Source organism: Polistes dominula, unplaced genomic scaffold, assembly GCF_049000335.1.
Source record: "Polistes dominula isolate Pdom_NZ unplaced genomic scaffold, Pdom_raw_medaka contig_284, whole genome shotgun sequence".
Taxonomy (NCBI): domain Eukaryota; kingdom Metazoa; phylum Arthropoda; class Insecta; order Hymenoptera; family Vespidae; genus Polistes; species Polistes dominula.
Window position 1 is genome coordinate 32,256 of NW_028300922.1, and position 27,083 is coordinate 59,338.

Genomic DNA, 27,083 nt, shown 5'->3' on the forward strand with positions numbered 1-27,083 from the left:
TTCTCTACTCATCGTTCCAAAGATAGCCGATCAGGTACCCAGCGAAATCTTCCCGCGAGAACTCATCAAAATCCCGTCCGATCGAAAACTTGCAGATCCCCAGTTCCATTTACCACGACCGGTCGATATCTTGATAGGTTCTGGAGTAACACTAGCGCTAATGACAATAGGACAAGTTTCTTTAGCACCAGGACGAGGCGATCTGATACTCCAGAAAACACGATTAGGTTGGGTAGTCGCCGGGGGAATCGAATCTAACGATCATAAGAGAAATCAAAATTTTTTGCGACAACCGAATTGAAAGAACAGTTAGAAAAATTTTGGTTATGGGAGGAAGCGAATATAGCGCGATCGAACCCGGTAAACGAAATAGACTGTGAAAATCATTATGTCCAAAAAACCAAGCGCGATGAGTCAGGACGATATATTGTGCGTTTACCTTTTCGCGAAGAAGGACATGATTACAGTTACCTACGCGGTATAGCTTTACGTCGATTCCATAATCTCCGGAAGAAATTGTACGCGAATACTGAACTTCGGGAGGAATATGAACGAATTATACAGGAATACATCAATTTAGGACACATGTCGATCGTCGAAGATGAATCTAGAGGGGGTTGCTATCTTCCCCATCACGCGGTTATCAAATCAGCTAGCACGACAACAAAGGTACGGATCGTATTCGACGTCTCCGCGAAAAATGATAAGAGACTTTCTCTCAACGACACCTTATTAGTCGGACCTACAATACAAGACACATTAGTAGAACATTTGTTACGATTCCGGACATATCGGTACGTATTAACAGCGGATATCGAGAAAATGTATCGGCAAATATGGATTCACCTAGACGATCGCCAATATCAACGGATATTTTGGTGGCATAACGAACAGATTCGCACGTTCGAACTTATTACGGTAACATTCGGAATAGCGTCAGCACCGTTTCTTGCCATACGAACCATCAAACAACTCGCAAAGGATGAAGGTGCTAATTATCCACTCGGAGCCGAAATACTTAACCGCGATCTATACGTAGACGACCTCATTACGGGAACTGATAATGTCGAAACCCTCGGAAAGATACGCGATCAAACTATTGAAATATTAAAACGAGGCGGTTTTAATATACGACAGTGGGCGTCTAACTTCCGACCGGTACTCGAAAATTTAGACATAAAAAACATTGATGTCGAGCTCTGCTCTGGGGAAAATCCTATTTTAAAGACACTCGGTATTTCATGGAACGCACATCATGATTGTTTAATTTACTCCGTCGCGCCAGTAGATATTCGCGAAAGAATTACCAAGCGACGAATTTTATCCGAAGTCGCAAAGATCTTTGATCCACTCGGACTTCTAGGACCCGTCATTCTAACAGCCAAAATCTTCATCCAAGACTGCTGGAAAACGCACGTCGACTGGGATGAATCGGTACCCAATACGTTACATACCTCATGGAGAACGTTCGCAGAACAATTGACATTAATTGACAGTTTAACGATAGAAAGACGCATCACACTCGACGACCCGATTGACGTGCAGGTGCATGGTTTTTGCGACGCGAGTCAATCTGGTTACGGCGGCTGCTTATATGTAAGATCGCGAGATAAATTCGGTAACACATATGTACGTCTACTTTGCGCGAAAAGTCGTGTGGCTCCCCTTAAGGATACCACTATACCACGTTTAGAGTTATGCGGAGCATTAACACTCGCGCGATTATATAGAGAAGTCCGAACTGCCGGCGGATTGAAACCCGACAAGATAACCTTTTGGTCCGATTCGATGATTGTACTGGGTTGGCTGAAAAGAGACTCCAATACGTTAAAATTATACACGGCGAATCGCGTGCGCGAAATACATGAAATCTGTGAAAATATCACATGGCGACATGTGCGATCCGAGGACAACCCAGCGGACGCTTTATCTAGGGGACAACTTCCGCGCGATTTTTTGAGGAACGAGGCATGGTTCCATGGACCACCCTGGCTCGCGCGACCAGAGACTGAGTGGCCCAACCCGACGGAAGGGGAAATTCTCGAATTACCGGACGTAAAGGGATTGTCGGTATTAACGACGCGAATCGAATCCGGAAATGTATTTCAGCGATTCTCCAATTACGCGCGATTATTGAAAATTGTAGCTCGATGCCGACGATGGCTTAAAACTAACTCTTATAAGGGAGAATTGTCGACGGCGGAAATAACAGAAACGGAACGACGCGTTTTAAAGATTGTACAAGGCGAACAATTTCACGCCGAAAGGGAAAGATTAGAAACAGCGGGGGGAGTCAAGAGCACAAGACTAGCCGCGTTAGATCCGATCCTCGACGAAGAAGGCTTAATTCGAGTGTTGGGCCGACTTCGAAACGCGAATTTAAGTTTCTATGAGAGATGTCCGATATTATTACCCTCACATCATCACGTCACTGATCTCCTTATCCGAAAATTCTACGAACAAAATTTTCACGCTGGCATACAGACTACCCTCTATGCTCTTCGACAACGGTTTTGGCTTCTCGACGGCAAGAATCAAGTGCGAAGAATCGTACGTCATTGCGTACGTTGCATTCGATTCCGTGCATCCGGCATTCGATATAAAATGGGGGATTTACCAGGCTCTCGAGTGCAGGAAACCACTGCATTCTCCCATGTCGGAGTAGATTTTTTCGGGCCGATCTACGCGAAGGAAAAGAAATACCGTAATAAGGGTCGCGTTAAAATATATGGGTGTATCTTCATTTGTATGACTATAAAGGCGGTACACATTGAATTAGTCAGCGATCTGACTACGGATGCTTTCTTGGCCGCTTTCAGGCGATTTGTGAGTCGAAGAGCTGTTCCAACTCACGTTTATTCTGATAACGGAACCAACTTCGTCGGGGCTAATAACCAGTTAAGGGAGCTATACGCCCTGATGGAATCGAACGAATATAAAACTAAGGTCCGTGATTTCGCGATAGATCATAGGATATCGTGGCATTTCAATCCACCCCTCTCACCTCACTTTGGCGGTTTATGGGAAGCAGCGGTCAAATCTTTCAAACATCACTTTAAACGGGTCGTCGGTGAACTTCTCTTCACGTATGAAGAACTAACTACCTTCGCGATCGAAATCGAAGCCATTTTAAATTCTCGCTCATTATGCCCCATCTCGTCAGATCCGAATGACGTGACAGCACTAACACCCGCACATTTTTTAGTTGGAAGACCTATTACGACATTACCGGAGGAAGATTATGTTCAAACTCCAGCTAATCGACTGTCCTCCTGGAAACATATCACGAAAGTGCGACAAGATTTCTGGCGACGCTGGCATATTGAGTATCTACGTGAACTGCAGAAACGACAAAAGTGGATACAACCCAAGCAGAAAATCGAGAAGGATACCGTCGTCGTTCTCATCGACAAGAATCAACCTTGCATGAGATGGCCGTTAGGCCGGATCGTGAACATACATCCAGGAGAAGACGATGTAGTACGAGTGGTCACCGTGAAGACGGTCCACGGAATTGTCAAGCGCAATGTAACAACTATTTGTCCATTGTTTAATCATTGGTAATTTCTTCTATTGTCTTTAAGACCCAACGATTCCCTCGTACGTACGAGAAAGTCGCCTGGCCAGCGATAATTCGAGAATGCTGACCAAGTCAGCAAAAATACGCTGAGCGATTCAGCGAATACGTCCAGCGTTATATCATAAGCAATCGAATGAACATGTTCAATAACTTATATAACTAGCGATATATTTAACTGATTCAATGACCTAGGTCGAAAGTATTGTAAATCGATGATAATAAGCGCATAACACAACACATGTATTAAGAATATCATTGATCGTTGCACTCTCAACGGGGGAGTATGTACGATCCGAAAGGATCATACGGTAATTAGCAGTATTCAAAATTCGCGCGCGTCCACCTCTATCAAGATTCTAGATCGATACTCATCGTGAGCATCGATCAACCACCAGTAACTACCGATGCGCCCCTCTAGCTACCCCCACCTCTCTCCTCCCCACTTCTCTATCCCCTAGTGCGTACGCCCTGCTGGGACAGTACAAAGGGACATTCTTCCTAGTTCTTTACCGGACGCTTACGAATACACATCTTCAAGGATTATAGAGGCCACAGTGGCCAAAGGGCTTTGAGAATTCACAAAGGACAACGAAAAGATCACCTTAATCTTTAAGTCTTGTGAAGGCAAGCCTATTCGACATCACAACCCTTAAGGTCGTGATTGTTATAATTCAGGAGAGCGAGAGGTGAGATCTTTCTATTATTATAATTTCTATCAACGGTATTTTTCCCACGTGGTCACACCACGTGGTAGACTTTTCTTGTTATCATTAAAATACATCCAGGGTTTTTATGCCGCAAGGCTTTTCCCTGACGAGCCAATAAAAAAGGCATTGTTTCTTTGGTTGGCTCAATCACGTGTTTTATTTTACACCTTAACCTAACCCTTGTTCTCCACTTCATAGCAGACAATCTATGATCAGAGGAATTTTCATTGAAGAATCTTTTGGTCAGAACATAAACGGTCCCTTTATATTATTTTTAATCAATTGTACATGTAAAGATTTTCTGTTAAATAAATAAAAATATTATAGATGCAACATTTGTAATCACATATTATTTGCATTATTTTAAACTCTTAGGTACACCTGAATTTCGCGCGGAGCTGCTTTTCTGTACAGCAGTGTTCAACTGATAATGCCATTCTCTAAGCGAGTATATTGAAATAAAGTATTTAATGATTAAATTTTAGTTTTTCTTTAAAATATATTGCATACACTTTAACTTTAACAATTTACTTTAATAATTAATAATACAATTAGGGGTATGATATATTTTAAAAGATGTAATCTGCGAATGTCATTATAGTGGTGCGTAGTGCCTAAGAGGTTAATAGTTATATAAGAGTTAAGGAATTTCTTCTTATGAGGCACTATTTGCAGTTATTGTATTCTTCATAAGAGAGGACTGATTGATAAATTCTTATTTTTTTTATTTACATGTTTTCTACGTTATTAATATTTCTAAGTAAAACTATTAAAAATTTTTTCATTCCACTTATAAGCACCAAATAATATTTGAACTGAAAAAACGGATCCCAACTTCTATATAATTGCTAAAAGTTTTAACATGTAGACGTCTTCTCGTTAAAAAATGAAGTCAATGCATCTAAAAGCAAAAATATTTCAAAACTATAGGAAAAAATACTTATATTTTAAACAAATAATTAAGCTATTTTATCTGATAATAATTAACGTCGTTTTTCACAGATTGTCAAAAATAAAATATGTGAGTAAAAAGAGAATATAATAAGCAATATAAAATCACAGGAATCAACAAATAAATAAACCACTTCAACGTATAATGAGCTATTGTCAACCTAGAAATGATAAACAATAAAAACGATAATTAATTTTCAATGGTATACAAATAATATTTGTTTTAAAAACAAGATAATAAAAAATTTACCTTCTATAAAAAGGTCTTGATTCTTCAATGGTATCCATCGGGTCTTTACCTAAAAATACTCGAATACCCCTCATGTAAGTAACAGAAAAACACTCCCAATCAATATCAGCAACATTAAAGAAGAAGTTACTTTTATCGACTACAGATAGCTTGTCCCATAACTTCAAAACATTATCGTTTGTAAATTCCCATTCTTTAGTTGTAAAGAAATTAATTACATGTTTAAACTTATCTATTTTTCTGAAGATGTTAAGCAATCTAAAAAAAACAACTAACTTAATAATGTTTATTTTTATAGGCAAATAATAAATCTAGATATGGTTATACATTACATTGGTTTTCTTCCGCTGAGATATAATAAGGAGTCCGCTATAATTGCTGGTATCCAGTGAAAAAAAATTGTCAAAAAAATATGGAAATAATAGTTCGTGTTAAACCATAAGCTGTAGTACCAGAACACTTTTTTCGACGGGATTTCAAATCCGCTAGTTCTTAGATAATTTTCCATAATTCCCCAAGTAACTGGTCTTTGAATGGAGGAAACAGCATTATAAATTGGAATCTCATCGTCAACGGGTAAGTATTTGTTATCTCTGCTGAAAAGATTAACACCACGTGATATTGATCTACGATTAGTGCCCTTTCTTACTCACTGTAAACTTTATTTTAAAAAGTTGAACAAAAAGTTGATTTTAGTGGTAATTCAAAAAGAAAAAACAAATTGCCGTTTTTGTCCCACGTTCCATGCTGCAGTAATAATGTTGTTGACAACATAATCGGCAGGAATTATGTCGCAGACTAAGTTGTCATCACAATACAGTGTTCGTAAAACACCTGTCGAGCTACTATAAATAACACCTGTAAATCCATACAAATTGTTTATCCAACCAGCAATTGGTTCCTTTTCCGTTGGGATAACAATGGATGGCCGAACGATACAAGTTGGAATTCCATTAGAATATTGCCGTACAGTATCTTCACAGATTGCCTTTGAAAATGCATAAGTGTTCGGCCACTTACCCAGTAGCCTGTAAAACAAACGAATATGTTTATCGACTTATCTTTAAAAGAATGCAGTAGGTTTCATGTTTTATTACTTTGGGGTGATAAAATCTAATTGGTCTTCGGTTAGAATCTCTGTCAATCTAATTATATCTTCTGTTTTCATAGGTGGCTTATAGAATTTTTCTTCGATTTTATTGTAAACGCAGTGCGAGTAAGCCGTTGAAACATAAACAAAGGCCTAAAGAACAAAATTATTATAAGATTAGAACAAAATATTTTTGAAATCAAACTAAAGTTTATATATAAATAAATTGATCTAGTCGGGAATTGTGCTTAAACATACGCATTTGTATACGGATAATTTAACTAGAAAAAAAGTACCTTCAAGCTTGTCATTTCTTGTGCAAGCAAGAGAAGATCTCTTGTTCCTCTGATATTTATGTTAACTATAAAACGAATATTTTCCATAAAACGTACGGATGCTGCGCAGTGAAAAATTATATCAGTATCTTTAATGCGTTCGCGATCCCTCTCTGACAATCCTATATTCAATTGACTCGTGTCTCCTTCTATCAGAACAATCTTCTTTTCGACATCTTTTTGCTCTCTCTTCAATCTATCAAAAATCTAAAGATTTAAATATAAATTGTAATATCAGTGATATCTTTTATTCCCAGAATAATTAGTACAAAGTATGTAACTTTACTCACAACATTATTGAAATATTCTTTAAATCGAGTTTGCGGATCCTTCTGTTTCTTTGCCCTTATCAGCAAATAAATCCTTGTTATTCCTGGACAGCATCTGCAAACCGCAGCAATGGGATTTATAGTAAAAGTTTTTAGCCGAAAAATAATTTTTTATACAAAAAAAAATTTTTGTCTAAGTTTACATATAGAAGTAAAAAGAGAAATAGAAAATAAAAGAAATAAAGAAAAATTATGTTTATTTTTAAAGACAGGTATTTTTAGATAGATAGTGTTTGCTAAATTTAATATTTTTTTCTAGCAATTATTTTTGCTAAAAAATAATTTATATTTTTGTATGACAAAAACTTTTTGCTATCTTTTTTATATAAGAAGCTTAAATTCCTGTGGTACAAGAGTTTAAATAATTTATAGACTTTAACACTTAACCTACCATGCGCGGTCAAATGACTCTTTTTTAAATTTCGTTTAGAATTTCTCGTATACAACTTTACTGTATCACCATATAGCTTATTGACTTTTCCTATAACATACACACAACCCATTTTTCAATATTCACAACTTTCTTAATTGTTTATCTTCCGAAAAAAATTTATACCATGTCTAGTCTACCACGAGCGGTCATTTAACCGTTCAAACAATTCATGTTATATAAAAATACATTCTTCAGAAAACGCACCCTAATAATTGTTTTACGAGTGTACAATATAATTGTGGATCTACAGTGTAGACAATTATAGAACAAGAAATGGGGTCTGTCATTTTTCTCGTCAACTAAGAGCCTGAATGATTCCACAGAAATCAAGAGATTTATTCGGTTTGATATCAAATATCAACGAAGAAAATGCTTACAAAACAATAAATTCGCTTTGATTTCTGTAGTTTGATACAAGTTAATCGAAAATAGTCAAAACTGTTATAAACCAGGTGCATATCTTGCTATATATGAACAATTGTTTTCTACTAAAGCATGTTGTAGTTATTCTCATACACTTGTATTACCTAATTCATGCCCGAAAAATCGGACAAATTTGGCATAAAATTATTGTTAGCTTCCTATATAAATAGTAAGTATATAGTAAACGGCTTTCCATATTTGAGAAAAAGTAAAGGGAGAGAATCATCGGACCCATTTTGGAAGTTTGTAACTTTAAAATGAACAGAACCATATATGGGCTGTAGGAGAAATATAACAACTGACAATTTTTTTATAAGAGCGTCATTAGCGAGTAAGCATCTTGCAAAAAAAACTACTCAAGGATTATTTTTCTTATTTATTTCAAACTATATGAATCTCTATCAAAATTTATTTAAAATTTGTGATTGAAAGCTTATAACTAATGTACAATTCTGATTGGTAACAAAAATATATATGAAAAATTCTTACCTCAAAAAGTTTTTCAATTATAAGTCTTCCTATAAATCCTAAGCCTCCTGTTATAAAAATTTTTTTCCAGAATAAAATGTAGCAATTTCACCCCGTTGATTGTAATAATTCGGCTCTTCTACCATCGGAAATAGTTCCTCTTGATACGTTTGTCCGCTTAATGATGCCATTTTTTGAATTCTTTTATAATAAAAAAAATATTACATATAAGTAAAGTACACAAAAAATTTCACTTAATAATAATTATCAATCCCAGACAAATCTTAAAGATAAGTAAATATTTATAAGCGATTGTAATAGATACTTTTAATTATAAGTATGGTTCTAAGTTGGTCGTTTTTAGCTGAATGGAAAATTCAGTTTTTATTTTTTTTACATAATTTATTATAGTAACAAACATAAATAAAATAAGTATATTTGTTCTAATAAAGTAATTATTTTATAAAATTAAAAATGTTTTAAAATAACGTTTGAAAATAAACATGCCAATTAATATTTCCAATGACTGAAGCTACTCTCATAATCTATGGCTTTTTAATGTTCCATTCAATATAACTTCATAATAATTTTTTTTAGCCAACTTTTTAAATCTTATTTGAAACATAAATTAAACTTGTTAATTTAGTTCGTCTGTCCTTTTATCTTATTTATACGAATTACACTTATTTACAAAATTTTATCTTTTGTGAATTTCACAGTTATAATTAGTATAGAATGTTAAAAAATAAAAAACTTACCTATTTATCTCAACAACTTTTATCACAAAGAATATAATAAAATGTGATTAGTTTTTCGATTTTACACTATTAAAAAAAACTTTTATTAACTTTTTATCTTATGAAGAACTAAGTATGTTTGTGAGATATTAAGAAATATTATAATAAATTGAGTATCAAAAACGTCCTCTTGATAAAAATATCTGTTGAATTTTTTCTAAGTAACGTAATTCAACTCTATTTATATATCGACTGTCGAATATCGGTAAACCGCTTCTGCATTTATATATATGCACACTCCCACTCGTGTACAATGTACAGACTTCATATTATCAATTTGCATATAATACAACAGGAAACAACATAGTCATCGTGAGAATGTTCGTTTTGCAATAACATGCTAATTGAGTTATTCTAAACTTTACACCGTCTTATAGCTATTTTTTATCGTAATCTGTTACTATTTCGACCACGGTACACTTTCGAAGAAAAATAGCAATTTAGACAGCGTACAGTAGTCCCAAATTTATAATATGTTGCCAAAAAATGACAATATAGTTTAATATTTTGGAAAATTAGTATATGTATTTTTTTGAAGTACTTGACTACAAATCTAATATTAATTTTGAAAAAAAAAAACAATGGGAAACACACAACTAAAGATAATAACTATGTCAATTTAAATGAAAGAAATGTTATTTGTAGCGAGATCGTTATTTTAATCGTGTTCTTTTTTTCGTAATTAATGTAAGGATTATTAGATCTGTGCTAGATAGATAAACATGAATTACTATTCACGAGATAATTTTGTTTTTATAGCAGCGACTATTATTCAGGTAATTTACAACAATATTACTTGCTTTCGTTCTTTTTCCGTTAGCAGTCTTTGAGGTTTGATTGTCACTTGAAGATAGTATAAATCTCTTATTTTGAAGATTTGTATTCAAAAATTTATTCATAGAACCTAATATGCCATCCTTAGATCATAAAAACCGGATGATTATTAAAGACGTCGTGAACTTATAGTAACAGTCATTGTATGCGATAAAGTGTACAACTTGCTTAAGAAACTATTTCGATGGCCCAACTCGATTGCACATTCGATCTACAAGAAACAAAGAAAAATTCGTAAGATCTTTCGCTGACCTAATACAAAGTTATAAAAGTATTTTATAAGTATATCGAAACATTTTGCCCGTCATGTGTAAGATTTTTCGTTTTTTCGTTGTCCAACGCAGTTGATTTAGACGTGTGTGAATGACTTAAAAGACTTTAAAGTAGACAATTTATGCAAAAAAAGAAAAGAATCGGGAATTCAAGGGTTTTTTTTTAATTCTATATTTTGTTAAAAAAAAATTTACAACAATAAATACAATACGAATATTTCACCGTTTTCGCGACTAAATACTCTACTATACACAGATGCATCAATAATCGTTGTAAGCCATGTAGTAATAGATTATTTCGTAAATGACAACGAAAGAATAAATATTTGTTATTTCTTTTATATATATTACTAATAAAATGAATTTTTTGGGGAAAATAAATGTAAATGTAAAATCTTTGGCTGTAGATCAGGAATTATAGCAACCTTCTCCCGGTGAGACTCGTTTCGGTATTGATCGAGGTATACGACATCGCTTATCTCGAACATTCAACGACCATCGACTTTTTATCGTCCATCGATTAAAGAATCTGAAATAAACAAATCATTGAAATATTAATTACTGTCGGAATCTCGATTTGTAAATAACTACTAATTTTAATAAACGTACTTTTTTACCAGTTGATTTTTACGCGATAAGTATTATACATGTAGGGAATTTTATTTAGGGTGAGAGGTGCGAGGTGAATATACATCTAGTTTAATCCTACTAATAAGATTTATTTAAAACAGGTATTAGAAAAAGTGCAATAATAGTTTCACAATCTTACAATTACAACTTAGATGAGCGACTGTATTCTTACAACTGATAACGACTTATAATACAACTGCGACTGTTACGACTGATGACTAACTACCTACGACTGCGACTGCGACTGCGACTGCGACTACTTTCTTATTTCTTTCCACGTATTTTATATCAAAAATGACCTGCACCCCTTTGGAGAGGGAAGGAGCTTACGAATCTTATTGATCAATAGCATAAGGATCCATCCCCATAGTCCACCGACGGGTACAGCCTATGGTTTTCGGTAGTGGGAACTATGTATAAAGAAACTTGATTTAGAACATCGGAATGTTATCTCTTTTTATGGTATCGCATATGTTTACATAGGAATCCGAAATTCCTCAAAGGGTTCCGACACTGCACAAAGGATTTTTATTGCACCAATATATCCCGATAATCCTTAGGTCTGTTTATGGTTTTATGGCCTTCTTAATCTTTTCTTTTAGTCTCTGAATAGAGTTTTCCTTTTCAGAAAATAAAATATAAAGAAAAGAACTGAATACTAGGTTTCGTCTACATCTGCGACACTTAAAACTCTCCTACATACATATATTCGGATTTATCCAAGGTTGCAGTATCTAGGTCTAGGAAGTTGTTTTCATACAGGGATAAACTAATATTCTATTCTAAATACAATTTCATTGTCTGTGAAACAAAAAGGCTTCCAATTTCGATAACTCAGGCTACATGTGGGGGAACACTTTGTTTTGTCCTGACTTGCACATACCATGTAATAAGTTTTCTTTCCTTTGACATCGATCTTTGCAAGGCATTACTTATGAGTCGGGACGATCTCCCGAGTAATCGCTACAGCACGTAGCGTATCAAGCGTATCAAGTGTCACTAGGTGATAGGCACTTTACATTATTCTTACCAATTTTAAGGATAATATAAGGAGCTGCTTAAAGGATTAACTACTACCTTTGTCTGTTTTCTATTCAAATAGTCCAGTCAAAATAGCCCTGAAATCGGGTTTTTGGGCTATACGGCTGAAAAATATGGAAATTATCAGAAAAATGCGTACAATACTGTGGGCAAAGTAAAAAAGTTCTCAACCACCAGGAAAGGGGTGAAAAAAATTAAAAACTACCCCAAAATACGATTTTTAGATTATATGTTAAAAATATCAAAAAAAGTTTTAAATAAAAGATGTAGAGCATAAAATTTTAGGCCTATCTCTCTCAAACCATTTTTCCCCTAAAACGAACCCTTTCACCCCTACGACGGTTCAAAGTACTCAAAAAATAAAAATTCAATAAAAAATATAAAAATTGGACATTTAAAAATTTTTTTTTTTAATTATCTTTAAAAAACTACAAAGAACAATCGTAGAGAAACAAAAAATTTTTTTTTTCATCCCTTCTATTAAAAATCAAGGGGTGAAAACGGTTTTTGCTCGATATTTCGCTTAAAAAGAGTTATTTAAAAAAATTTTCTTTTTCATATGAATTTTTAATTTATTTTTTAAATTTTGGTGTTAAATTTATATTTATAAATATTTACCTGTAGGAAATATTCCAATTTAAAGACAGGTAATTACTCCCTTAGTCCTACGCCTTTGTAGAAAGAAACAGAAAATGAAGCTATCCTGCTCTTACTCATTGTGACGTAGTTCGCCATGGCACGCATGCGCAAACTCTTAACTTATATGCGTGTAAGAGAGATAGACAACCTATGCTAGCTTCGTCCAAATGTAAACAGTATAACACGATAGAACACTTTTTCTTAAATATATTCTCTTTTTCTTCCATATTCTCTATAGCTCGAGAGTCTCGCGCGCATCTGTGACAGCATGATAGATTTTTGAAAATATCTCAAAAAGTAAGCGAGATAAAGCGATTTTGTATTAATTATGTTTTGTAGACAATTTTATTTACTACAAAAAAGGTTCGGTACTAAAATATTTTATCTTCCTTACTTTTCGAGATATATTTAAAAAAATATGATTACTCTCTTACCTGATACTTTTATTAAGTTTCACCACTGACAAGGACAGCGCAAGGTCTTGCCCTCTCGGATTTTGTTCAAATTTTGCAGGATGATAGATTTTGCTTACCTTTTTACGAATATATAGTGTTATAGGAGCCACTACTCAATAATTTTTGAGATATTTGCCATTAAAAATGCTTATGATGCTATCTAGTGCTTGAATTTACTTCTGAAGTAAGCAATGGTATATAATAGGTTTAGGATAATGACAACGATTCGGCGATTCGTTCCAATAGTGGGCCAAGTTTTTAGGGTTCGAATCTTGGGAGGTAAATTTTTTTTTTCTTCTATTTTTATATGTAAAGATACATAATAGAGTTTAAATAAGTTGAAAATGAAATGTCTTAAGTGACTAGAAACCTTATAAGAGTTTTTTTTTTTATTAGCATTTGTATATGTTCTCAATTCTCACTATTTTCAAAATAAATATCAATGATTAGACTGCTAAAATTTCTCAAAAAATCACGAAAATATATCAAGACTTTTCTTATTTTTGTTAATTATTAATCTTAATCAGTAATTAAGACTTTCCTACGCTTGTTATAATAAAAAAAAAATATGTAAAGTGTTTTAAAATACATTAATAGAGAGAAATAAATGATAAAATTTATTAAAATGTAATAAAAAAATTTTTTTTTAAATTTTAAAACTTGAAAAAAAATAGTAGTTATCGAAGGCTCATGGCCAGACCGGCCTAAAACGTAAAATTAGTAGGTTTGCTTTAAAAAATATGAAGAAAATATAAATATGCACTCACTTTAAAAAATGCAATTTAAGGTTTATAATTCGAAAATTACGTATTAAGACACTTTAAATAAGTTTTTTGAATTTTTTTTCGAAAAGTACATTGAAAAACAAAAATTTTATGTAGAATGGTAATTTTCATTTGGATGAGTTTTAAAAAAGGTACGGGCTAAAAACCACAGAAAGAGCTGCTTTTTGAAAATTCGATATCTTTGGAACGGCAGATCAAAAAATGCCACAATTTAGGAGGAAGGGTTTTTCAGTGGGTACTTAAAGATACCAAAAAATGGCGGAAATCAAAAATAAAAATTTTTAAAACCGTCCGATTTGGCGTGGAATGCCCCATATGTACAGAATAATATTTATTACAAAACAATAAAAGCATTTCCCAAGTGAGAATAGAGAGTAAACAGCGATTCAGCCCTACGTGAGAATCTGAATGTACCCTGCAATAAACATGTCGATGCCGAAGAACACATACTTCTGATTCCGAAAAAAAAATTAATTTGTCTCGATATTTTAGTATTTTTTCAAAATCATTGATATTTATTTTGAAAATAGTTAGAATTGAGAACATATACAAATGCTAATAAAAAAAAAACTCTTATAAGGTTTCTAGTCATTTAAGACATTTCATTTTCAACTTATTTAAACTCTATTATGTATCTTTACATATAAAAATAGAAAAAAAAATTTACCTCCCAACATTCGAACCCTAAAAGACCCGGCCACTATTGGACAGAATCGCCGAATCGTTGTCATTATCCTAAACCTATTATATACCGTTGATTACTTCAGAAGTAAATTTAAACATTAGATAGCATCATAAGCATTTTTAATGGTAAATATCTCAAAAATTATTGAGTAGTAACTCCTATAACACTATATATTCGTAAAAAGGTAAGCAAAATCTATCATCCTGCAAAATTTGAACAAAATCCGAGAGGGCAATACCTTGCGCTGTCCTTGTCAGTAGTGAAACTTAATAAAAAGTATCAGGTAAGAGAGTAATCATATTTTTTTAAATATATCTCGAAAATTAAGGAAGATGAAATATTTTAGTACAAAAACCTTTTTTGTAGCAAATAAAATTGTCTACAAAACATAATAAATACAAAATCGCTTTATCTCGCTTACTTTTTGAGATATTTTCAAAAATGTAAGAAAAGGTGGGAATAGTTTTTTAATTTTTTTAATATATCTCGAAAAGTGAGGAAGATAATAAATTTTAGTACTGAACCTTTTTTGTGGCAAATAAAATTGTCTACAAAACATAATTAACACAAAATCGCTTTATCTCGCTTACTTTTTTGAGATATTTTCAAAAAATGTAAGAAAAGGTGGGAATAGTTTTTTAATTTTTTTAATATATCTCGAAAAGTGAGGAATATAATAAATTTTAGTACTGAACCTTTTTTGTAGCAAATAAAATTGTTTACAAAACATAATTTATACAAAATCGCTATATCTCCCTTACTTTTTGAGATATTTTCAAAAATGTAAGAAAAGGTGGGAAGAGTTTTTTAATTTTTTTAATATATCTCGAAAAGTGAGGAAGATAATAAATTTTAGTAATAAACCTTTTTTGTAGCAAATAAAATTGTTTACAAAACATAATTTATACAAAATCGCTTTATCTCGCTTACTTTTTGAGATATTTTCAAAAATGTAAGAAAAGGTGGGAAGAGTTTTTTAATTTTTTTAATATATTTTGAAAAGTGAGGAAGATAATAAATTTTAGTACAAAACCTTTTTTGTAGCAAATAAAATTGTTTACAAAACATAATTTATACAAAATCGCTTTATCTCGCTTACTTTTTGAGATATTTTCAAAAATGTAAGAAAAGGTGGGAATAGTTTTTTAATTTTTTTAATATATCTCGAAAAGTGAGGAAGATAATAAATTTTAGTACTGAACCTTTTTTGTGGCAAATATAATTGTCTACAAAACATAATTAACACAAAATCGCTTTATCTCGCTTACTTTTTGAGATATTTTCAAAAATGTAAGAAAAGGTGGGAATAGTTTTTTAATTTTTTTAGTATATCTCGAAAAGTGAGGAATATAATAAATTTTAGTACTGAACCTTTTTTGTAGCAAATAAAATTGTTTACAAAACATAATTTATACAAAATCGCTATATCTCCCTTACTTTTTGAGATATTTTCAAAAATGTAAGAAAAGGTGGGAAGAGTTTTTTAATTTTTTTAATATATCTCGAAAAGTGAGTAAGATAATAAATTTTAGTACAAAACCTTTTTTGTAGCAAATATAATTGTCTACAAAACATAATTAACACAAAATCGCTTTATCTCGCTTACTTTTTGAGATATTTTCAAAAATGTAAGAAAAGGTGGGAATAGTTTTTTAATTTTTTTAGTATATCTCGAAAAGTGAGGAATATAATAAATTTTAGTAATAAACCTTTTTTGTAGCAAATAAAATTGTTTACAAAACATAATTTATACAAAATCGCTTTATCTCGCTTACTTTTTGAGATATATTCAAAAATGTAAGAAAAGGTGGGAAGAGTTTTTTAATTTTTTTTAATATATTTTGAAAAGTGAGGAAGATAATAAATTTTAGTACAAAACCTTTTTTGTAGCAATTAAAATTGTTTACAAAACATAATTTATAAACAATCGCTTTATCTCGCTTACTTTTTGAGATATTTTCAAAAATGTAAGAAAAGGTGGGAATAGTTTTTCAATTTTTTTTAATATATCTCAAAAAGTGAGTAAGATAATAAATTTTAGTACAAAACCTTTTTTGTAGCAAATAAAACTGTCTACAAAACATAAAAAATACAAAATCGCTTTATCTCGCTTACTTTTTGAGATATTTTCAAAAATGTAAGAAAAGGTGGGAATAGTTTTTTAATTTTTTTAATATATCTCGAAAAGTGAGGAAGATAATAAATTTTAGTACTTACCCTTTTTTGTGGCAAATAAAATTGTCTACAAAACATACTTAATACAAAATCGCTTTATCTCGCTTACTTTTTGAGATATTTTCAAAAATGTAAGAAAAGGTGGGAATAGTTTTTTAATTTTTTTAATATATCTCGAAAAGTGAGGAAGATAATAAATTTTAGTACTGAACCTTTTTTGTGGCAAATATAATTGTCTACAAAACATAATTAACACAAAATCGCTTTATCTCGCTTACTTTTTGAGATATTTTCAAAAATGTAAGAAAAGGTGGGAATAGTTTTTTAATTTTTTTAGTATATCTCGAAAAGTGAGGAATATAATAAATTTTAGTACTGAACCTTTTTTGTAGCAAATAAAATTGTTTACAAAACATAATTTATACAAAATCGCTTTATCTCGCTTACTTTTTGAGATATTTTCAAAAATGTAAGAAAAGGTGGGAAGAGTTTTTTAATTTTTTTAATATATTTTGAAAAGTGAGGAAGATAATAAATTTTAGTACAAAACCTTTTTTGTAGCAATTAAAATTGTTTACAAAACATAATTTATAAACAATCGCTTTATCTCGCTTACTTTTTGAGATATTTTCAAAAATGTAAGAAAAGGTGGGAATAGTTTTTCAATTTTTTTAATATATCTCGAAAAGTGAGTAAGATAATAAATTTTAGTACAAAACCTTTTTTGTAGCAAATAAAACTGTCTACAAAACATAAAAAATACAAAATCGCTTTATCTCGCTTACTTTTTGAGATATTTTCAAAAATGTAAGAAAAGGTGGGAATAGTTTTTTAATTTTTTTTAATATATCTCGAAAAGTGAGGAAGATAATAAATTTTAGTACTTAACCTTTTTTGTGGCAAATAAAATTGTCTACAAAACATACTTAATACAAAATCGCTTTATCTCGCTTACTTTTTGAGATATTTTCAAAAATGTAAGAAAAGGTGGGAATAGTTTTTTAATTTTTTTAATATATCTCGAAAAGTGAGGAAGATAATAAATTTTAGTACTAAACCTTTTTTGTAGCAAATAAAATTGTTTACAAAACATAATTTATACAAAATCGCTTTATCTCGCTTACTTTTTGAGATATTTTCAAAAATGTAAGAAAAGGTAGGAATAGTTTTTTAATTTTTTTAATATATCTCGAAAAGTGATGAAAACAATAAATTTTAGTACTGAACCTTTTTTTTAGCAAATAAAATTGTCTACAAAACATACTTAATACAAAATCGCTTTATCTCGCTTACTTTTGAGATATTTTCAAAAATGTAAGAAAAGGTGGGAATAGTTTTTTAATTTTTTTAATATATCTCGAAAAGTGAGGAAGATAATATATTTTAGTACTGAACCTTTTTTGTAGCAAATAAAATTGTCTACAAAACATAATTAATACAAAATCGCTTTATCTCGCTTACTTTTTGAGATATATTCAAAAATGTAAGAAAAGGTGGGAAGAGTTTTTTAATTTTTTTAATATATTTTGAAAAGTGAGGAAGATAATAAATTTTAGTACAAAACCTTTTTTGTAGCAATTAAAATTGTTTACAAAACATAATTTATAAACAATCGCTTTATCTCGCTTACTTTTTGAGATATTTTCAAAAATGTAAGAAAAGGTGGGAATAGTTTTTCAATTTTTTTAATATATCTCAAAAAGTGAGTAAGATAATAAATTTTAGTACAAAACCTTTTTTGTAGCAAATAAAACTGTCTACAAAACATAAAAAATACAAAATCGCTTTATCTCGCTTACTTTTTGAGATATTTTCAAAAATGTAAGAAAAGGTGGGAATAGTTTTTTAATTTTTTTTAATATATCTCGAAAAGTGAGGAAGATAATAAATTTTAGTACTTACCCTTTTTTGTGGCAAATAAAATTGTCTACAAAACATACTTAATACAAAATCGCTTTATCTCGCTTACTTTTTGAGATATTTTCAAAAATGTAAGAAAAGGTGGGAATAGTTTTTTAATTTTTTTAATATATCTCGAAAAGTGAGGAAGATAATAAATTTTAGTACTGAACCTTTTTTGTGGCAAATATAATTGTCTACAAAACATAATTAACACAAAATCGCTTTATCTCGCTTACTTTTTGAGATATTTTCAAAAATGTAAGAAAAGGTGGGAATAGTTTTTTAATTTTTTTAGTATATCTCGAAAAGTGAGGAATATAATAAATTTTAGTACTGAACCTTTTTTGTAGCAAATAAAATTGTTTACAAAACATAATTTATACAAAATCGCTTTATCTCGCTTACTTTTTGAGATATTTTCAAAAATGTAAGAAAAGGTGGGAAGAGTTTTTTAATTTTTTTAATATATTTTGAAAAGTGAGGAAGATAATAAATTTTAGTACAAAACCTTTTTTGTAGCAATTAAAATTGTTTACAAAACATAATTTATAAACAATCGCTTTATCTCGCTTACTTTTTGAGATATTTTCAAAAATGTAAGAAAAGGTGGGAATAGTTTTTCAATTTTTTTAATATATCTCGAAAAGTGAGTAAGATAATAAATTTTAGTACAAAACCTTTTTTGTAGCAAATAAAACTGTCTACAAAACATAAAAAATACAAAATCGCTTTATCTCGCTTACTTTTTGAGATATTTTCAAAAATGTAAGAAAAGGTGGGAATAGTTTTTTAATTTTTTTAATATATCTCGAAAAGTGAGGAAGATAATAAATTTTAGTACTTAACCTTTTTTGTGGCAAATAAAATTGTCTACAAAACATACTTAATACAAAATCGCTTTATCTCGCTTACTTTTTTGAGATATTTTCAAAAATGTAAGAAAAGGTGGGAATAGTTTTTTAATTTTTTTAATATATCTCGAAAAGTGAGGAAGATAATAAATTTTAGTACTAAACCTTTTTTGTAGCAAATAAAATTGTTTACAAAACATAATTTATACAAAATCGCTTTATCTCGCTTACTTTTTGAGATATTTTCAAAAATGTAAGAAAAGGTAGGAATAGTTTTTTAATTTTTTTAATATATCTCGAAAAGTGATGAAAACAATAAATTTTAGTACTGAACCTTTTTTTTAGCAAATAAAATTGTCTACAAAACATACTTAATACAAAATCGCTTTATCTCGCTTACTTTTGAGATATTTTCAAAAATGTAAGAAAAGGTGGGAATAGTTTTTTAATTTTTTTAATATATCTCGAAAAGTGAGGAAGATAATATATTTTAGTACTGAACCTTTTTTGTAGCAAATAAAATTGTCTACAAAACATAATTAATACAAAATCGCTTTATCTCGCTTACTTTTTGAGATATTTTCAAAAATGTAAGAAAAGGTGGGAATAGTTTTTTAATTTTTTTAATATATCTCGAAAAGTGAGGAATATAATAAATTTTAGTACTGAACCTTTTTTTGTAGCAAATAAAATTGTTTACAAAACATAATTTATACAAAATCGCTATATCTCCCTTACTTTTTGAGATATTTTCAAAAATGTAAGAAAAGGTGGGAAGAGTTTTTTAATTTTTTTAATATATCTCGAAAAGTGAGGAAGATAATAAATTTTAGTAATAAACCTTTTTTGTAGCAAATAAAATTGTTTACAAAACATAATTTATACAAAATCGCTTTATCTCGCTTACTTTTTGAGATATTTTCAAAAATGTAAGAAAAGGTGGGAAGAGTTTTTTTAATTTTTTTAATATATTTTGAAAAGTGAGGAAGATAATAAATTTTAGTACAAAACCTTTTTTGTAGCAAATAAAATTGTTTACAAAACATAATTTATACAAAATCGCTTTATCTCGCTTACTTTTTGAGATATTTTCAAAAATGTAAGAAAAGGTGGGAATAGTTTTTTCAATTTTTTTAATATATCTCGAAAAGTGAGGAAGATAATAAATTTTAGTACTAAACCTTTTTTGTAGCAAATAAAATTGTCTACAAAACATAATAAATACAAAATCGCTTTATCTCGCTTACTTTTTGAGATATTTTCAAAAATGTAAGAAAAGGTGGGAATAGTTTTTTAATTTTTTTAATATATCTCGAAAAGTGAGGAAGATAATAAATTTTAGTACTTAACCTTTTTTGTGGCAAATATAATTGTCTACAAAACATACTTAATACAAAATCGCTTTATCTCGCTTACTTTTTGAGATATTTTCAAAAATCTATCATGCTGTCACAGATGCGCGCGAGACTCTCGAGCTATAGAGAATATAGAAGAAAAAGAGAATATATTTAAGAAAAAGGGTTTCATTGCGTTATACTGTTTACATTTAGACGAAGCTAACAATAGGTTGTCTATCTCTCTTGCACGCATAGAAGTAAGGAGTTTGCGCATGCGTACCATAGCGAACTACGTCACAATGAGTAAGAGCAGGATAGCTTTATTTTCTGTTTCTTTCTACAAAGGCGTAGGACTATGGGAGTAATTACCTGTCTTTATATTGGAATATTTCCTGCAGGTAAATATTTATAAATATAAATTCAACACTAAAATTTAAAAAATAAATTAAAAATTTATATGAAAAAGAAAATTTTTTTTAAATAACCCTTTTTATGCGAAATATCGAGTAAAAACCGTTTTCACCCCTTGATTTTTTATAGAAGGGATGAAAAAAAAAATTTTTCGTTTCCCTACGATTGTTCTTTGTAGTTTTTTAAAGATAATTAAAAAAAAAAAATTTAAAAAGTCCAATTTTTATATTTTTTATTGAATTTTCATTTTTTGAGTACTTTGAACCGTCGTAGGGGTGAAAGGGTGCGTTTTTGGGGAAAAATGGTTTGAAAAAGATAGGCTTAAAATTTTATGCTCTACATCTTTTATTTTAAATTTTTTTGATATTTTTAACATATAATCCAAAAATCGTATTTTGGGGTAGTTTTTAATTTTTTTCACCCCTTTTCTGGTTGTTGAGAACTTTTTTACTTTGCCCACAGTATTGTACGCATTTTTCTGATAATTTCCATATTTTTGCAGCCGTATCGCTCAAAAACGCGATTTCAGGGCTATTTTGACTGGACTAAAAGTTTTGTTCCGACTCTAAAGCAATAGAAAACTTTATGGCTTCAATAATGACTCTATATTATTTAATTATTATTATCAAAAGACTTTAATCTTATAAATAATATTCCCTACACAACAAATTTGTATTGTATTTTTATATCTTGTTTCGGGGTTAGAGAAAAGAGAAAAAAATAAGAAGATTATAATATATATGTGACATTCCCCACGATTCGCCTACCTAAATTTTTCGCAGTAATATAAATCCATTTGCGCGAGACATCATTCCAGTAGTTCGCATGAATAACAATAGAAACAATTATAAGTAGTACGTATAAGAGATTAACTATTACTTGCATTGCTCCATATTCACTCTCTACATTGAAATGAACTATTGGAAGGATTGTCCCTTGCAAGGCACATACCGGAACCATAAATTATCTCCTGAAGAACCTATTTCCTAGAACAAAGAATACCATTCTTCCTCCAGTGTTGCACGTGCCTGCTTGTCTCCAAGGCCACGTATAGAATCCGACACTGCACTAAGATTTTCCGTTGCACCAACATCCATTGCCCCAGGAATATTTCCTTTTGAATAGAGCTCTTTCTTTTAACCAACGTGGAAAGGCAATCAACGAATAAACAAATGTCGGGGAAAGGAATTAAATATGAGACTCGTCATGTACGATCCTTTCGGATCGTACAGTAATTAGCGGCATTCGAAACTCGCGCGCATCCGCTTCCATCGATTAGGATTCTTGATCGATACTTACTGTGAGCATCGATGAACCACCAGTAACCATCGAAGCGCTTCTCTAGCTACCCCCGCCTCTCGCATCCCCACTTCTTATAGCCCTAGTACGTACGTCCTGCTGGGCTAGTACAAAGGGGCATTCTTCCTATTCTTCACCGGACGCCTACAACTACACATCTTGAGGGATTACAGAGGCCTTAAGAATTCACAAAGGACAACGAAGAGAATATCCTAATCTTCAAGACTCGTGAAAGAGAGCTCATTCAACGTCACAATCCTTAAGGTTGTGATCGATATACTTGAGGAGTGCGAGAGGTGAGATCTTTCCAATATATATATATTTCACATCAACGGTATTTTCCTACGTAGTAACACCACGTGGTGCATTCTTATTGTATAATTAAGTATCATCCAGGGTTTTTATGCCGCAAGGCTTTTCCCTGACGAGCCAATAAAAAAGGCATTGTTTCTTTGGTTGGCTCAATCACGTGTTTTATTTTATACCTTAACCTAACCCTTCATTCTCCACTTCATAGCATAAACAAATTGCCAGAGGACTCTTAGTTGAGGAATTTCGGCCAAAACACGTCATGTGAAAGACTAAAGTTTTCAACAGCCACCAACGTTCTCCAATTTCCTTACATAGAAACATTAGCCAACTCATAAATTTCACAAATGCATAAGCGTAGAGGAACCATCAACTAAAATAAAACCTCTCCAAAGATTTCCTTCACATTCATAATAACGAGAATCCCCGCCAATGTTTCAACACATAAAACCTAACATAAAAATGATAACTACAACGCAGAGAAGCAACCCTTACCGAAATCCTGGAGAATGACCATGCCTCCTTGCAACAAAATATTATAGACAATTTTCTCTCGAACCATTCCTCGTCCTCTCTTTTCCCACGACTGAGTGCCGCCAAGCTAAGACATATGATGAATATGATGCAGATAGAAATCCACAAGTGTTAATCTATAAGAATATATAGAGTATGTAAGAATGTTTTAAACATGTAAGCATGTATTAGTAGTTCATGAGGACGTAAGAATCTTCACGAACGGGGATGCACGGGAAGCTTGGGCCAGCTAAAGACAGAGAGTGGGGGTACCAGAGCTAACCCATCCACAAAGGACTTTTGGGGTTATAAAAGCCAGAGGACATCGCCCCCGCACTCACTTTCAGTTTTAACTTTCAGTTTTCACTTTTGACTTTCACTTATAGTTCACACTTCAGTTTTGACTTCAACTTATATTTTTACCAGTCATTTTATAACTCGATCGTCACTTATAATTATTCAGTAATTTCCACATTCACTACTAGCATCCAGCTATCCAGTGTTCGATTATTATTCGATTTTATTGATCAGTATACAATAAATAATTTACTTTTCGAGTTATTGAGTTGTTCGAACTTCCATTGGAAAGAAGCAGTCCAAGCCTCCTGCGCAATCTCGAGAACGACCAGCCATTGTACCACATACTGTAAGTCACAAATCATCTTTATTTTCATTAAAATTATTGATAAATCAGAGCTGCGGTTACCAAATCTTCTCCCTTGCATCAAACCTTCCTCAATCCACCCTCTTTATCGTACGCTTTTAGCCAGACTTTATCACTGTTTTAAACGAGAAACGAGCAAGCCTGATCCCGGTTAAACTCGGTGAATGCAGAGTGACCATAAACAGGCATTACATATACTACTTATCTAAACTTGTCCTCTAGGACGTAACAGTCTATATGTTCATTTTGCTATTAATTTACTACCGTTTATTCGTTATCATTATTCTAAGCTCGTTTACTTTTTGTGTTTAACAACGTCTACTTATATTGTAGGATGTGAAAATATTTTGCACTTATTAGTTTGTTCTATATATTTTATGAAAGAGTATACTCGAAAACTTATTAAATACACCAAAGATCTAGATAATAATAATCGGGATCTAGTAGCGGTATAGCACGTTTCCAAATCAATATTTAATAAATATTTTCGACATTCGTAGAGGATACTTTTCATATTCGAGTTAATTCTGCATTAATAATGTTTTGGCATTATTGTAATATTGTATGACACTGATTTCCACGCGTAGTGTCAGAGTTCGCCGCCTGTAAGTTTCTTACGTAAAACTCGTATTAGCTTGATGTAGAAAAGGGCAGGTCGCACTTCCTACTTTCAATCACGTGTTGACGTTGAAAACTGATGCGACGCAGTCGTGGAATACTAAAGTCCAAGCGGTGTTAACGTGTACATTAGATATGCAAAAGTAATTTACATTCATATGGTCACTTTATTTTCTACAAAAACCAGCTAATCAAAAAACGATATTACCATTACAATTCGTGGCAAGTTTTAATATTGCAAAAATTTTAAATGCAAATATAAAGAGTAAATAGAAGCGTTATTCCTCATATAATTTAAAAAACTTATTTGTAAAACAGAAAACTAAGATTTAATGTTTCTAAACAAGCATAACGAATGTAATGTTGTATATAAGTATTTGTATTGAATTAATTTATATATTGTTAAAGCAGAAAACTTCTTTAGAATCAGAGTAATTTGAAACTCGAGGAATCAGAATAGTGTGAAACTCTATGAAAAAAATGCGTCACTAAAAAGAAACAAACATAAAAAAAACAACATGTGTGCAGATCATACGTGCTATAAGTGATACCTTTAAAAATCTGAGTTTCGTGGAAAGGAGATAGATGCACCGTATCAGAAGTAAGATAATAGTAGGATTCATTTATTATAATAATGTTACATATATACGTGGGATTCCCCTTCTCCTGTTAGTCTTCCTAATCGATATCTAGCAAGTAAAAAGGAAAGGATTCCGCGGTGTTATTAATAGGTTAATATAGAAAAGAAAAACCTCTCTTCACGGATATGCAATATATTTAATATAAAGAAGTAAAAATACAGTAATAATAAAACGCCTTCTTTGCTCGGCTACTAAACGATGACTGCCTCTTGGTTTCTTTTCTTTAATTTACTTCCTTGGGTGACGCTCTTTCTATCGTTATTCGGCTATTTATATTACATAGTTTATCCTTTGCCTAACTATATCCGATAAGTACCCTCTGGCCCACTCATGCTTAAGTGTTCTCATTCACATTCTCACACCCCACATATATATATACATCAAATGGCATCGGTATGATCTTGGGATAAAGGTAGTTAACAAAACCTATCACTTTTGAAATTGAATCAATTAAGATAGAATGCCGAATGCGATAGCCATAGATAGAAATAAAAATTGTAGAATGCTTGTCGACGGAAAAAAACGCTGTCGAAACCTAAGTAAATATAATAAATCCTTTTTTGTAACTCAGGTAGATGAAAGTCTTTCTGTGAATTTAAGATATCTTTATCATGGGTCAGCATACTATAGTATTATTTTTTTCGTGCAACTAATACCTTTAGATGCTTGAAAAAGAACAAAACAATTTTGGTCATATTTTTTTCATTTCATTGAGTTTGGAATTACAATGATTCTAAAATATATTTTTCATTTCCGTTGTTTTATTGTATAATTATTTTATTTAAGAAAATTTTTTTTTCTTTATTTCTAAAATAGGTTATATTATTATTTTTTAACTGGAAATATAATAGCAAGTTTGGTTTATTTCTTTGTGTCACGTGTCCAGTTTCTCCTATTTAAAAATGTTTCTATTTTATTAAAAAATTAGTATAAATTTCCTAAATATGCAAATATTATAATGAAAATAGACAAAGCATCGGTATCGTTCGAGAACCTTTTAACCTCACACAAGCTTACACAACTTAACAACTTACAAAGACAGACCCCACTCTTTCTTTCTTTATTTAGATCGTCGATTCGTTAGTATCTTATTCTTTTGCCGCCTACACGCTTATCTCTGTTTATTCTTCTACATTTCTATCCTTACTAACTGCAAACAGGTTTAGTATCGAAATTATACGAGTCAAAGCTTCGTAGTATGTAGTCGTACACAAACACACACATGTACATCCAGGAGCGAAAACTACGAAGTATAGCATAAAGAAGAGACCGAGAATAGGAAAAACTAGATGGCTATATTCTGTCTCAGTCTCTCGCAGGCTCAATTCTATATGCTCGTCTCTTTTCTCTCTTCTTATTTACTATCGTGGCCGTTTCTTTGCTCGGTTATATCGCTTGGTTTCATCGCTCCGTAACATCACAGCCGTTTCATTTTTTTCAAATCACCCTTATTCTAAAGAAGTTTTTACTTCAAAAAAGTAAGTATTAACAAATAAACATTATTAATAATCGTTTTATCTGAGCAATTTTTAATGGTAAATGCCATTACTAGTTTATAGGAAACTTAGAGAATAAACACAATAGAATTATTGGCAGATAATAACTTAAAGTAAATATGAAAACATTCATAAAAAATGTTCTTGATTAAACAGTCTGAAT

The 27,083-nt window shown here is 31.3% G+C and overlaps 2 protein-coding genes across 2 annotated transcripts; one reads left to right on the forward strand and one right to left on the reverse strand.

The window, feature by feature from the left end:
- Positions 1-585: 585 nt before the first annotated feature.
- LOC149033041 (uncharacterized) lies at positions 586-3,564 on the forward strand. Its single transcript, XM_089170913.1, has one exon. It carries the CDS (start codon positions 586-588, stop codon positions 3,562-3,564), a length of 2,979 nt encoding a protein of 992 aa, XP_089027039.1.
- Positions 3,565-4,799: 1,235 nt separating this feature from the next.
- LOC107073673 (fatty acyl-CoA reductase wat-like) lies at positions 4,800-7,329 on the reverse strand (the record flags this gene model as incomplete). Its single annotated transcript, XM_089170914.1, has 7 exons — positions 4,800-5,399; positions 5,489-5,746; positions 5,821-6,084; positions 6,214-6,516; positions 6,586-6,731; positions 6,875-7,120; positions 7,204-7,329. Coding segments are annotated over 7 exons (1,449 nt in total), but the record flags the coding sequence as incomplete, so codon positions are not given.
- Positions 7,330-27,083: the final 19,754 nt, after the last annotated feature.